A 12,500-nucleotide genomic window follows, 5' to 3' on the forward strand; every position below is an offset into this window, starting at 1 on the left:
CTCTACCACAGATAGAGGCCATCATCAGGCCCATCCTTCCATGACAGAGCTGCAGTCATACGTGATGAAAACACACATCGGTATCTTTCATGAGCTCGTCGTCGACAACAGCATTACAAGTGGTCACTAATAAGAAACAGCCCACAAAGTCCTGCAGCGTTGCACAGTCTGGAGAGGAGGCCGTAAAAGGCTGACTGGAGGAGAGGGACACGGACGGCCACCTGGGGTGCTAATTGCAATCCACAGGACAAGCTGCCATGCAGGAAATGCCACTGAAACTTTGGTGCAAAACCACCAGCTAACTAAGAGGGGGGGGGGCTTTGAAAAACGCTTGCTTTAAAAGAGGGTCAACTCTGATGATTCATGAAAGGAAATGGGGGAGAATCAGAGAGAGAGAGAGAGAGAGAGGTTTGAGAGAATAGAGGAGAGGAAATGGGAGGGAGAGAAAGGACAGAGTGAGAAAAAGAGGAAGAGAGAAAGAGAGTAAGAGGACCGCAGCAGAGAGTTGGGCAGTCCAGGCTCGTCGGACCCTGCCAAGAGCTGCGGCTCAGGAATGCGCCCCAAATGACGGGTCGTGGAGGGCTACGCCACACTGGGGGCCTGTTAGCACATTTGGGCCCTGCGAACAGGATCTGGTCAAACACAGCTCCAGCACCACCGCTGCTGCGTCTGCAACTCAACAGAGGCAGTCTGAAGGAGCCAGGAGAAGACACAGGCAAGAGGAAGCGCATCATCTCTTAGGGCTTCTACACACAGTTGCGTTCCGTCAACGCATTCAGTGGGTGTTCCCGACGGTAGCTATGCAAAATACTTGAAGTATAACCGTAATTTGATTGGTTGGTGCCGTCTGTCGATTGGCTTGATTGGCCGGTGCCGTCTGTCGGTGCAGCAAACAGCTGAACTTCTCAACGCGAGCAACGGGAGAAACGCGACGCAATGGACCCACAATTCAGTTCGGCAACGGATGACGTGAGCCCATGTAAAGTGAATGGGATGCATCTCCAGCACTGCAATGCACGCAACTGTGTGTAGGAGCCGTTAGAAGGCCGCTTGGAAGGCCACTCAGTAAAAATATCATCCATAAAGAGGGAGGGGGGAAAAAAAAGAACACTAATAAAAGATGCTAAAGGAATCAAGCAATCCATAAAGCGCAGTCATGCTAGAGTCAACTGGCAGCACCCCCATCCTCCTTTCCACCGCCCCCTCTCTCTCTCCTTCCTCCCCCTCCCTCCCTCTTTCTCATTGCAAAAGTATTTAAATGAGGGTGGGAGCGGGTGGATTTTTATCAGGGCTGACCAGGAGCCATTTGCTGAGTGGGCCTGCGGAGTGCGGAACTTTTAAATCTCCATCTTTACTGGCGGCCAGAGAGTGTGCCCGCAGGAAGAGAGCACAAGGTGGGAGATGGACTGAATGGCGCGCCCAGCACTACCGCAGCCTCAACCCACAACCCTCTATTTGTGTGTGTGTGTGTGTGTTGCATAGTCCATGCACATTAACATTGACTTTTATTCATTTAGCACATGCTTTTACCCAAATTGACTAACATTTTAGTCCACATATAGTCTTCCTCACCATGGAGCAAAGCCCTTTCCAGTGGCGTTGTTAGCTAACTGCCCTCGCTGTTGTGCTCCAGGAACACCATGTGGCAGGAGTCTTTGTGCCCCCACACAGGCTCCCCTCTCCAGCCTCTGTGTTAGCATGCAAACGGCATCCCTTCCCTCTTTAACGGAGAATTCCGGTGTGATATTGACCTAAAGTGTGTTGAAACATGATACAGAGTGTGAACGTATGTCTCATAGCCCGTCTCGGCTTGTCCCCTGCACTCCAAAATCTGGCGCTAGTTAGCCGATGCTACCAACAGCTTTTTCAATGGTGGTGCTTCGGCATCGGGCTAGCCATGCAAATAACTCACTGTTTTACACCATTTACGAGGCTCAATGTATCTCCACACTTCATTGGTAGACTTCCGAGGGCCCTGACATTTAAAACGAGACATTGAGAACTTTGAAAAAGCACTGGTAGTTTACTTACAAGACGATTTATACAGACAGTATCTTCACGAAGTTTAGCGTTTGCAGCCATCTTGAATTTAGTCACGATAAGTCGAGCGACGAGTAAGAATGAACAGGTATGATAAGGGATCAGATTCCAAAAATAATTATGTGGAAATGCATGGATTCCAGTTGCTGCTACTGGAAGAAACTGGAATCCATGCATTTCCAATGAATTATTTTTGGAATCTGCTTGCATCAGATTTTGAATCAGATTTTGGAGTGCAGGGGACAAGCCGAGACGGGCTATGAGACATACGTTCACACTCTGTATCATGTTTCAACACACTTTAGGTCAATATCACACCGGAATTCTTCTTTAACGGAGGGGCAGACCGTGGAGAGCAAGCCGCGGTGGAATCGTGCGGAACGGAACAGAGCGGCGCGGCGCGGGGAGCCATCCTCTCTTATGCAACGGCAACGCTGCACAGACGTGACCCTGACCACTGTGTGCAACTCTGATTACAGTATCAGCACAAGCCTTTATGGATGGGGATTGGCGAAGGAGGATGAGGAGGAGGAAGATGTCGAGCAATTGACTTCACAGCTTTACTAAATCAGCGGACATCTTTCTGACCGTCTTTCTGTTACTCAACTGAGAGGATGTGAGAGAGACAGGAAGGAAGGAAGGAAGGAAGGAAGGAAGGAAGGAAAGAAAGAAAGAAAGAAAGAAAGAAAGAAAGAAAGAAAGAAAGAAAGAAAGAAAGAAAGAAAGAAAGAAAGAAAGAAAGAAAGAAAGAAAGAAAGAAAGAAAGAAAGAAAGAAAGAAAGAAAGAAAGAAAGAAAGAAAGAAAGAAAGAAAGAAAGAAAGAAAGAGAGAGAGAGAGAGAGAGAGACTATTTCATCTGGGCAACTCATGGACCACTTCAGCCTCTACAGTGACTAAGGGAATGGACAGGAGAATGATAAAGGAGAAAGAAGGGGGGTCTCTCTCAACCAGGAGCAAAGTTTGCCCCGAGTAGCCCTTCACTCGAGCAGGAAGCGCAAAGAGAGTGGAGAGAGGAGGGGGGGGGTGGCGAGGGAGAGTGCCCACCAAAGCGGGCGGCGGAGATCAAGAGAGGCCTGTCTCTGCCGGCCGACCGGCGCGGCACAAAGCCCCCAGTGAGACCCACCGCAGCACTTCCTGCCGAGGGGAGAGGACTGCTGATCAGGCACTCACCCCTTCTCCCCCACTGCTCGCACAGACTAGCGCTCTCTACGTCTCCACTTTCCTCAATACCCTGTGTGTGTGTTTGTGTGTGTGTGTGTGTCTGTATGTGTGTGTCTGAATGTGAGTGCAAATTTGTTTTTGTGTGGCTGAGTGTGTATCTCTGTATGTGAGTGAGAGTGTGTGTGTGTGTGTGTGGGGGGGGGGGTATAGTATGGGTGTGGATCTGAGTGTGTGTGCGCATGTGTACGTGTCTGCACAAAAAGAACTGGATGCCTTTCACCTTTACTCTCTTGTGACTGCGAACACTGCAGAGAGAAACAGGAGCCCCAAGAAACAGTAGACGCACGAGCAACGCCGCGCCTGAGCAATAGGTATGCGTGAGAGAGAGACAGAGAGAGAGTGAATGAATGAGGGAAAGAAAGGAGGAAGCCAGAGTGAAGGACAAGAAAGGTTGCTACAGAGAAAAGAGTGAGAGAAGGCAACCGAGCGAGAGACTTGAGGAGCCACCAGAGGGGGCTTGAAGGACGACCTCCATGTCGCATCGCACAGAAACTACACAGTGAAGGAATGCCTCTGTCGTAAGCAGAGAAATTTCTGACAATACACCCACTCCAAACATGAATGGACAGGCCTCACGTCACTAGGGAGAATCAGGCTTTGTGTTGCCATAGCTGCTCTATATCAGGGATGGGAGATGGCAGGGAGGGGTAGTGACACAGAGGAAAATAATGTTGATGAGTTTTCTGTTACTCTTTCTGTTCCCGTTCACCCAATGTTTTCTTCATAATCGGGCCATTATGTAACACGTAATCGCACATTCGCAGCCCGTTTCAGCTTAATTTCCCCACACTCGCTCACACTGACACACACACACACACAATCTTCTTCATACTGTCCAACACAGAGAAAAGGACAGCATGGCTAGAATACTTCACATGCCTAAGCCGTAGGTCACATGAAAGCAATGACATCACCGTCACAAGGGCACCACCGCCACCATATAACAGCGCAGGTGCTAGCCAGGAGACGCCAGGTAAAGACTAGGAGTTGGTCATGTGACCCCTTCTAGTCTGCCTCCCAAACTCGCCTCTCTGTTTCCTTCACACTGGTTCATTGGTCGAAACGGTGAATGAACAGGTATGAGGAAACGTGGTGTTGTATTGCGGAGGTGTGAAAGGTCATCAGGGAAGGCTTTCTCTCCAGAGTACATAAAGATAGCACGAAACACACACACACAAATAAAATGGGTATGGAGGCCTACAGACAAACTCAGTCAAGAGTTAACATTACACAACACAGATTGCCCCTGCATTCGGAAGTAAATCTGATTAAGCTTGTTGATTAAACAAATGCAAAAAAAAAACAAAAAAACAAGCGACCTGAGACTTAAATTAAGGAGCAGCACCATTTCTTTCTTCTGGCTAATAACCAACATTTACTGTTTACCACTGCCAGTGGGAATGACAGGCGCCGCCAGCTCAAACCCTTTACAGAATCTTGTTAAATGCCTGTTGTTAAGATTTCTCCCAGGGGCCTACTTAGAGCATCAAAGACCATCAAAATAGAACTGCAAGATGACAAGTGCCTTGGTCTACAACACCACCTTGACGCATGTAAGTTAATAGGGCCAGTTCGTCGTAGTGAGGGCTGTCAGCAGAGCCAGCACTGAACATAAGGACAGAAAACAGAGCTTGTGCAACGTTCATTTAAATAAGGAGCTCTTGTCATGCGATGCCCAATTAATAAAACAGTCTTGCCGACACACCGACGACCTCCCAGTTCATCATTCAGCAGGACTGAAGAGGAAGACTTTCATCAATTTAGCGGCCGTGACCACTTTTGAGCGTCGACTGCGGATGGACAAATACAACTTATGTTGTATATTTGCAATGTACCAGGTGGTTTGTGGCTTGCTGCCTTGATTTTAAACAGTGTTAGCAAGTAAGCTGCACGTACAAAAGCAAGTTGCTAAGTCAGAAACAGGAAACGTTATGTAATGACAAACCACAACGACTCGCTTCCTAGCAAATTGACTTTCCAGATCCAGGTCTATGTAAACAATTCCTAAGAAAAGTATCCTAGCTAGCTAGCAGTAGCATACAACAGTCGCTGACTGCAGAAATGTCGGTGTAGGCCTCAGGGCTTGGCTAAAACTTTTCACCGCCTTAATGACACCAGCTCCTGGGATGTTAACACACCCTGTCCCTTCTCCTGTGGTGCGTGCACTGCCATTTCCCAAAATATTTGCCGATTAATAGCTTATACTATCTTCACTGACCGCACATTTCTCTAAAGCACGGACAACTGAACACACTATCATGACTAACATACAGGTGTTTTACAGTCATACATGCTTCTATAACGTTAACAATGAGGCAGGTAATGCTGATAACATTAGGTAACTGTAACGTTTGCTCAACACCGCAGTCAGGACCATAGCCTGGTAGCGTCAGCTAAAGTGGCCAGCTAGCTAGACTAGCGCTAGCTAGTAAACTTACGCTGCATTTCCTGCCCAGATGATTGAAGAGACTGTCGTTTTCTTGCGGGGTAAGGAGTATGGATCCGACATTCGTTGGCCGCCGAGGCGGCGGATGACCACTCATACTTAATTGTCAATCAAAAACAGAATACTGTGAACTCCAAAAGAGAGAAAATTAGAGACAGGCAGTCATTGATCACCGTGGCCTGCAACCGGACCCTCTCATGGGTGCAGGTTTGTTGCGGACGAAGCGAGGTGAACGTAAAATCCCTAACTTGTTCAGGGAGTCTGAAATACGGTGCAGATGTTCCTTCGACTTCCAAAAAAAACCAGTTAGCTCTGGTGTCCCACTGTCTCAAAAATCTAAACTTTCATCGTAACTCAGACAGCAACATCGACAGCTTGATCCAACATGGCAGCAGTGTAACGCAACATTGCGCATGACAGGGAGCCACGGCGATTCTGAGTTTATTTACGTACGTTTTGGAGCGCTGCGACTCTCCCAAATACCCTTGCGCTGGTCAGACGTTTGACATACACAGATAACCACGGCAAAGCTATGGAAATATTTAATCGTTGCGCTGAGAGGGAAGGGTCGAGTGGTCCTCTCCTCTGGGAGATTTAGAAACGCAAATGCACCGTGAGAATGTCATGAGCGTACAATAGGGCGGAGTCTGCAGGAGTGAAGTTGCCAAGTTTATGTTATGCTAATCAAGGAGAGAGGAATGTGGAGACAAATTAAACATGGTGGGATGTTGAATACTGCAGAATTATGACATACATTATCAAACAGTGGATCCATAATTTATTTTAAACACTGAAATTTAGACAGTCAAATAAAAATAAACACATTAGAGGAATTGGACTCTGCTCCAGTTAACACATGGCCTTGAGGGGCATCTGTGAGACATGATTGGTGAAGCAGTGTGGATATATCTTACATGCAATATTAATAGAAATATTTAATCTATCGTTGAAAATAAATAATAAAAAAAAAAACACAGGTCACATTAAGTCAAACATTCACAGTGCCAGCCTCACTACACATTTTCAATGTATGCTCTAGACTGGCTCTACTTAGTGAACAGAAGGAGAGGATGATGCATATTTCATAATTTTGCCCCAAGGGAGACAAGACGCACACATGCACACTGTTCAGTACACAGCCCTGCCTTTAACGAAATGTGACTAATACACATGCCCGGCCACAGAGATACAATGTGGGTCACAGAGCAAGCTCCAATGGAGGAGGAATCAGTGTTGCTTCACTATCGTGTATAGAGTAGGCCTATATGCTTTCGTTTCTCTGAACAACTAACAATAGCCTAGGGCTGGGAACTAAAATGGGAAAAAAGAAAATGTATAGGCTACATGTTTTTCACTGACAAAATCACAGATACAATAGATAACATTGCCTAATTGGGGGCGGGTGTGTGTGTGTTTTTGTGTGGTAGATGTGTGTGTGTGTGGGGGGCCTAAATAGCCTAAATAGTCCATATTGGTCTCTGGACGTATCACCTTCTCAGAGTGAGCCACTCCTTCCCATGGTTAGGCAGTGATGTAGCAAGCACTAAAGAGCCTGAAGAACCTGCCAGACAGGCAGGCAGCCTTCCCTAGCAGAGTCAGATACACACAACATGCCTATGCAAAGGGGTGGGAGGATGGGTGGGAGGTTGCCAATTGTCCAAGTGAAAAAGCAGACAATACAAGTCTCTCCTGTATCACTCTACCTGAGTCTCCATTGTGTCGTAAACTTCTTTGGCCCAAAGCTCACAGTGGGGAAAAACTAACATTTTAAACTCTTTCTCTTTATACTTAACTGTCTGGGCACTGGTGAGGAGCATGCCTATCCCCGAAACTGATCAGTCCTGAGACCAAGTCCCACTAATTTTTCTAGTCATTCCTGAATGGTTGAGTAACCTGACAAACACTAGATGCACTATTCGAAACTGCATTCACTGCTGCCTGTCTTCCCTAGTGAAGAGTCCCCCTTGGTATGCCAGGGTAAATTATGACTGTATTAAATTAGGTGGCAAGGGTTGTTTATGCGCTGCAGCTGTTATACACAGACTCTGCAGATTGGACGGCCTTTGGAATTAAATAAATAATGCCACTGACACAGAAACATGAATGTGTGTGTGTATGTGTGTGTGTCGCTGTGTGTGTGTGTGTGTGTGTGAGAGAGAGAGAGAGAGAAAGAGTGAGTGAGTGCTTTTTTTGTGAGTGTGTGTGAGTTTGTTTATGCATGTGTGTGTCATGTCTTGTAACCCAAAATGCACAAATTCCCCAGTATATAAGCAGTAGAGCTCATCCTTTCAGATTAAAGCCCCATTTAATGACACACAGACAGCCAGCAAGCTGTAAACAAACATCACCCGAAAAACATCTAGCCCACAAAGCAAACAGTGACTGACCATGAAGATTCAATTTAGGTCAGCACAGGGGCTAATCTCCACTCTTGTGATGAGTCAGGCCAATGTGTGACCATCCCTCAGGGTTTTGCCAAAAAACAAAACACACTCTGACAGATACTGTACCTACCTAGCCTGTGTGATTGTATATGTGTTTGAATATGTGTGTGTGTGTGTGTGTGTGTGTGTGTGTGTGTGTGTGTGTGTGTGTGTGTGTGTGTGTGTGTGTGTGTGCGTATTGTATGTTTGTACTATATGCCTGAAATGTTGGACATAAAAAAAGACAGACATTCATGAACTATTATTTTTTTCACCCTTTATTTATCTTTTTGTAGCTCACTCTGGAATATATGTATATGTAAAAAGGCAGCCTGCAATGACTTTGTTAAGGTCACCTTTACAAAGGATTTGAATAATTTATTCCTATCTCTAACTATTTGATGAGATTTAATGGGATTAGTTTCTACTGCATGAATATTGATGTTTGACAAACCCTTCTTCAAGTAAAAGTACTTTGACTCGTGGGAACGCCTACCTGACCTGTATAAATGCAGTTAGCCACTACCATGCTTCTCCTTTTCAGTCAGTCTTCAGCACCCGAATAGATTAGATAGATAGATAGATAGATAGATAGATAGATAGATAGATAGATAGATACTATATTGATCCCCAAGGGGAAATCCATCTAAACAGTGATGTAGATAGCTGTAGTGGATATGTTAATACGTATCCTTGCCTATTCTAAGTTGGTAAACTGAGATGGTGATGTTTTTTAAGTGGGTATACTGCGTAGTCCTGCGTATAACGTAGACTACACCACTGCATCTGAATGCTTGAAGCTACAGCATATGTGGAGTAAGAAACTGACCCAGCTGGCTGTGCCACTGTAGCAGGCAGGAATGTGAGGAGACACATCATCCTCTGATGTCACTGGTTTTGTTTCTCTCAATTACTCTCTGTCTGTCCTTCTCTCACTCTCACACACACACACACACACACACACACACACACACACACACACACACACACACACACACACACACACACAGACACACCCACACAGACACACATAGACACACAAACATACAAGCTCTCTCTCTCTCTCTCTCTCTCTCTCTATCTCTCTTTACTTTCATCATTCAGACAGATGTTTCTGAAGCAGTGCCCATCTTCTACAAACTTCACAACAAAAAGTCAGAGCCCTGCCCTTCAGATGCCTTTTCCTCAGCTGACGATGGATGACCCTATATGAGCTGGCCAGTGGTTATGTCAACTTCTCTGGCTCTGATTGGAGTGGACGCCTGGACGGAGTGGACTGTCCCAGGCTCAGACTACTAATACTCTCAGAGAGAAGCAGGAACAGGCTATTCTGCTCTCTGCTCGCTCCCGGGCAGTGTGGGCAATCAATCAGCGTTATGTAACAGTTATGGCTTTGCTATCTGATGAGGGGGCTGGCTCAGGACTTGTCCTTAAACGTTTACACACTAAATCAAAACCCTGCAGTTGTGCCTCTTTTGTTGTTTTGCTTCATGACATGTGTGCAGTTCAAACAAGACTTCACCACACATGCAAGTAAAAACAGTTTAAACACAACAGCATTATAATACATTTCATATCGATGACATTTTCATTATAATGAAAATTAACATGAAAATGGAAATTATGATAATGCTTTTATGATGACCTCATTTGGTGACATTTTTCAGTGCTGAGAGCACCTGATTCAATATTCTCTGTGGTTGTAGGGACACATGTACAGAGATGGAGCATGCATGTTTGCATGTGTGTACTAGTGTTGGGAAGCAAAGGATGCATGAAGAACCGAAAGAGGAAAGAAAGAGAAAGGAAAAGAGAGATAGAGAGAGAGAAAGAGAGAGAGACCCAGCTGGAGTACTGCCTTCAGCCCCAGGGCCTTTAGAGGTCACACACACACACACACACACACACACACACACACACACACGGCACAGCCAGCAGTATCACAGCCAGCACGTTCACACATCCAGGAACAGGAGAGGGGGGGAGTAATCCTGTGACATGGTCAATTTTCTTACACGGCTAAACAACTGAGATAATTGATTATGTAACTGCAATAAATGAGTGCTAGAGAGAGTGAAACAGGCAGTGGGAGAAGGATAGAACTAAAGGGAGGGGGGCTGAAGAGAGAGAGAGACAGAGAGGGAGGGAGAGAGAGATAGAGAGAAAGAAAGAGAGAAATAGGGAGAGAGAGAGAGAGAGAGAGAGAGAGAAAACTAAAGCCTAAAGTTCACAGTGTACCAGAAGTCAATCCAGGATATTACAGTAGTTGAGGGGTCTCTTGCTCATCTTTCTGAGGCCCAACCCAATGTACAACTCCTCTAATGCACCTCTGCACTCGTTCGTTCTCTAAGTGGAGTTACGTCAGTACACTCAGCCTTTGACTCTCCGTACGGGGCAACACAGCAGAGCAGGGGCACAGATTTCCTCCGCACACACTGAGCCGAGATCAATACAAAGCGACTGAATCTGCCCAGCATGGCAAAGAGCACAAAGACGTGGGGTGGAATACCCAGTAGGTACGTGGAAAAAAATAAGGACAAAGTACAAGGAGGAAGTGACCTGAAGGTGGGCACTGGAGAATGCCAGAGTTTGTTCCTGTGCTCTGGTTGCCAGATGAGTGTGGTCGTCTGGGGGATGAAGCTAAGGCTGAGCATGACTGGAAATGTACTATATTACCTCCCAAAATATTTATCCTCTCATGGTATTGCTCTTTACCTGTTTAAGAAACACATCAACCTATAATACATTTATAAAGGAAACCAAGATGATAATGTTAAAAGGCAAATTAACATTTGAAATAGAAATTAAATCATGCCAATATCAATACATAGGTCAACCAATGATATATTGATTATTTTAACAAGGAATAACAGGAAGGCTAATTAATAACAGAAAATTGCTGTTTCCAGTAACTGCTTTCATAAGACAGTATGACTTAATAGATGTGATAGCTGTTTTCATAGGTGTGGGAATTCGACATTGGTTTCGTTTACAGTACGTGCAGCAGTCATGACCTCTATCCACAATGTTTTGCGCAAGCTTGTAAAGTTATAAACTGGCGTGTTCCGATAGCGCCCTCTTGTGAATGGGAAATTAATTACATGTTATTCTATTACAGGAATTGCAGACCTTGCAATGACACAGCAGTCCGAGTTTGCTCTTCTCAACGAAAGAAAAGAAGGGTGTCACCACACAGACAAACAGGAAGCACTGCTCACTTTTGACCAAAATTGCTTGCAAAATAAAAAGTAATTTAATTTAAAAAAAGAGGAAAAAAGCCTATTTCAGTGTCTCCAAACATCAGACGTGGAAACAATCCGCTGGTGTAAAAATACATGACCAGCCATATTTGCCAAGTGTACAACAGAACACCATCTTTTCTAAAACACACACACACACACACACACACACACACACACACACACACACACCTCCCTGTCCATGTCTCCAAATGATATTTGCTTGTAACTATGGTTTCTTGCACCTGGGTGCCACTGAGTCAGGCCTAGAGTAGGAGGGTAAATCATAAGTAGCGATGAATGTGCGTGGAAGGCAGCCTGTTCTGATTCCACACCTCTCCTCTCCTCTCTCCACACCTCTCCTCTCCTCTCCACACCTCTTCTCTCCTTTCCTCTGTTGTCTGGCTCCATCTCTCTATGGCATGCTGACAGTAAGCATCAACAGCACAAACCTACACTATTGCACTGGTATAATATGTCTGTGGTTCCTGTCAGAGAATGAGTTTGACCCTAATGCCCTCCGTAGTGCACACAGATATACGTACACAGAAACAGTGTGTACTGTACCGAGTATTAGGTGTATGTCTGTGTGTGTGTGTGTGTGTGTGTGTGTGGGTGGGTGTGAGTTTGTTTTTGTGTCTGTGCATGCCTCTGTGAAAGACTGAGAGAGACAGACAGAGAGAGACAGAGAACTGTGTCACTTATAGCATACACAGATACTGTATGCAGAAACAGTGTGTACTGTACAGGGTATTAGGTGTAGGTCTTGTGTGTGTGTGTGTGTGTGTGTGTGTGTGTGTGTGTGTGTGTGTGTGTGTGTGTGTGTGTGTACATCTGTGATGACTAAGAGAGACAGAGACACAGAGACAGAGAGAGAGAGAGAGAGAGAGAGAGAGAGAGAGAGAGAGAGAAGAGAGATGGAGAGAGACGGCTGCCCTGCCCAGCTACATAGCTGAGGTTAAACCAGTGCGCAACATAACACCCAGGTGCCCCTTCCTGTGTTGCTCCAAGACAAACTTGGCACGCTGTGGCCATAACAAGGCATTCTCCATGGACAAATACAACATGGGCGCGCATCTTCCTCATGCACAGCTCCGCCTGGCACCTGCGTCCTGAGATGGGGGAATATGT

General features: G+C 45.7%; 1 protein-coding gene across 1 annotated transcript in view; it reads right to left on the reverse strand.

The window, feature by feature from the left end:
* The window catches only part of waslb (WASP like actin nucleation promoting factor b), a 22,899-nt gene extending 16,572 nt beyond the window's left edge, over window positions 1–6,327 (reverse strand). Inside the window, 4 exon segments of the mRNA XM_042079660.1 lie at window positions 530–690; window positions 1,356–1,406; window positions 1,573–1,751; window positions 5,700–6,327. Coding sequence (XP_041935594.1) covers window positions 530–690; window positions 1,356–1,406; window positions 1,573–1,751; window positions 5,700–5,804 — 496 coding nt within the window. The 5' untranslated portion in view covers window positions 5,805–6,327.
* Window positions 6,328–12,500: the final 6,173 nt, after the last annotated feature.

This window comes from Alosa sapidissima, chromosome 22 (assembly GCF_018492685.1).
Source record: "Alosa sapidissima isolate fAloSap1 chromosome 22, fAloSap1.pri, whole genome shotgun sequence".
NCBI classification, from domain to species: Eukaryota; Metazoa; Chordata; class Actinopteri; order Clupeiformes; family Clupeidae; genus Alosa; species Alosa sapidissima.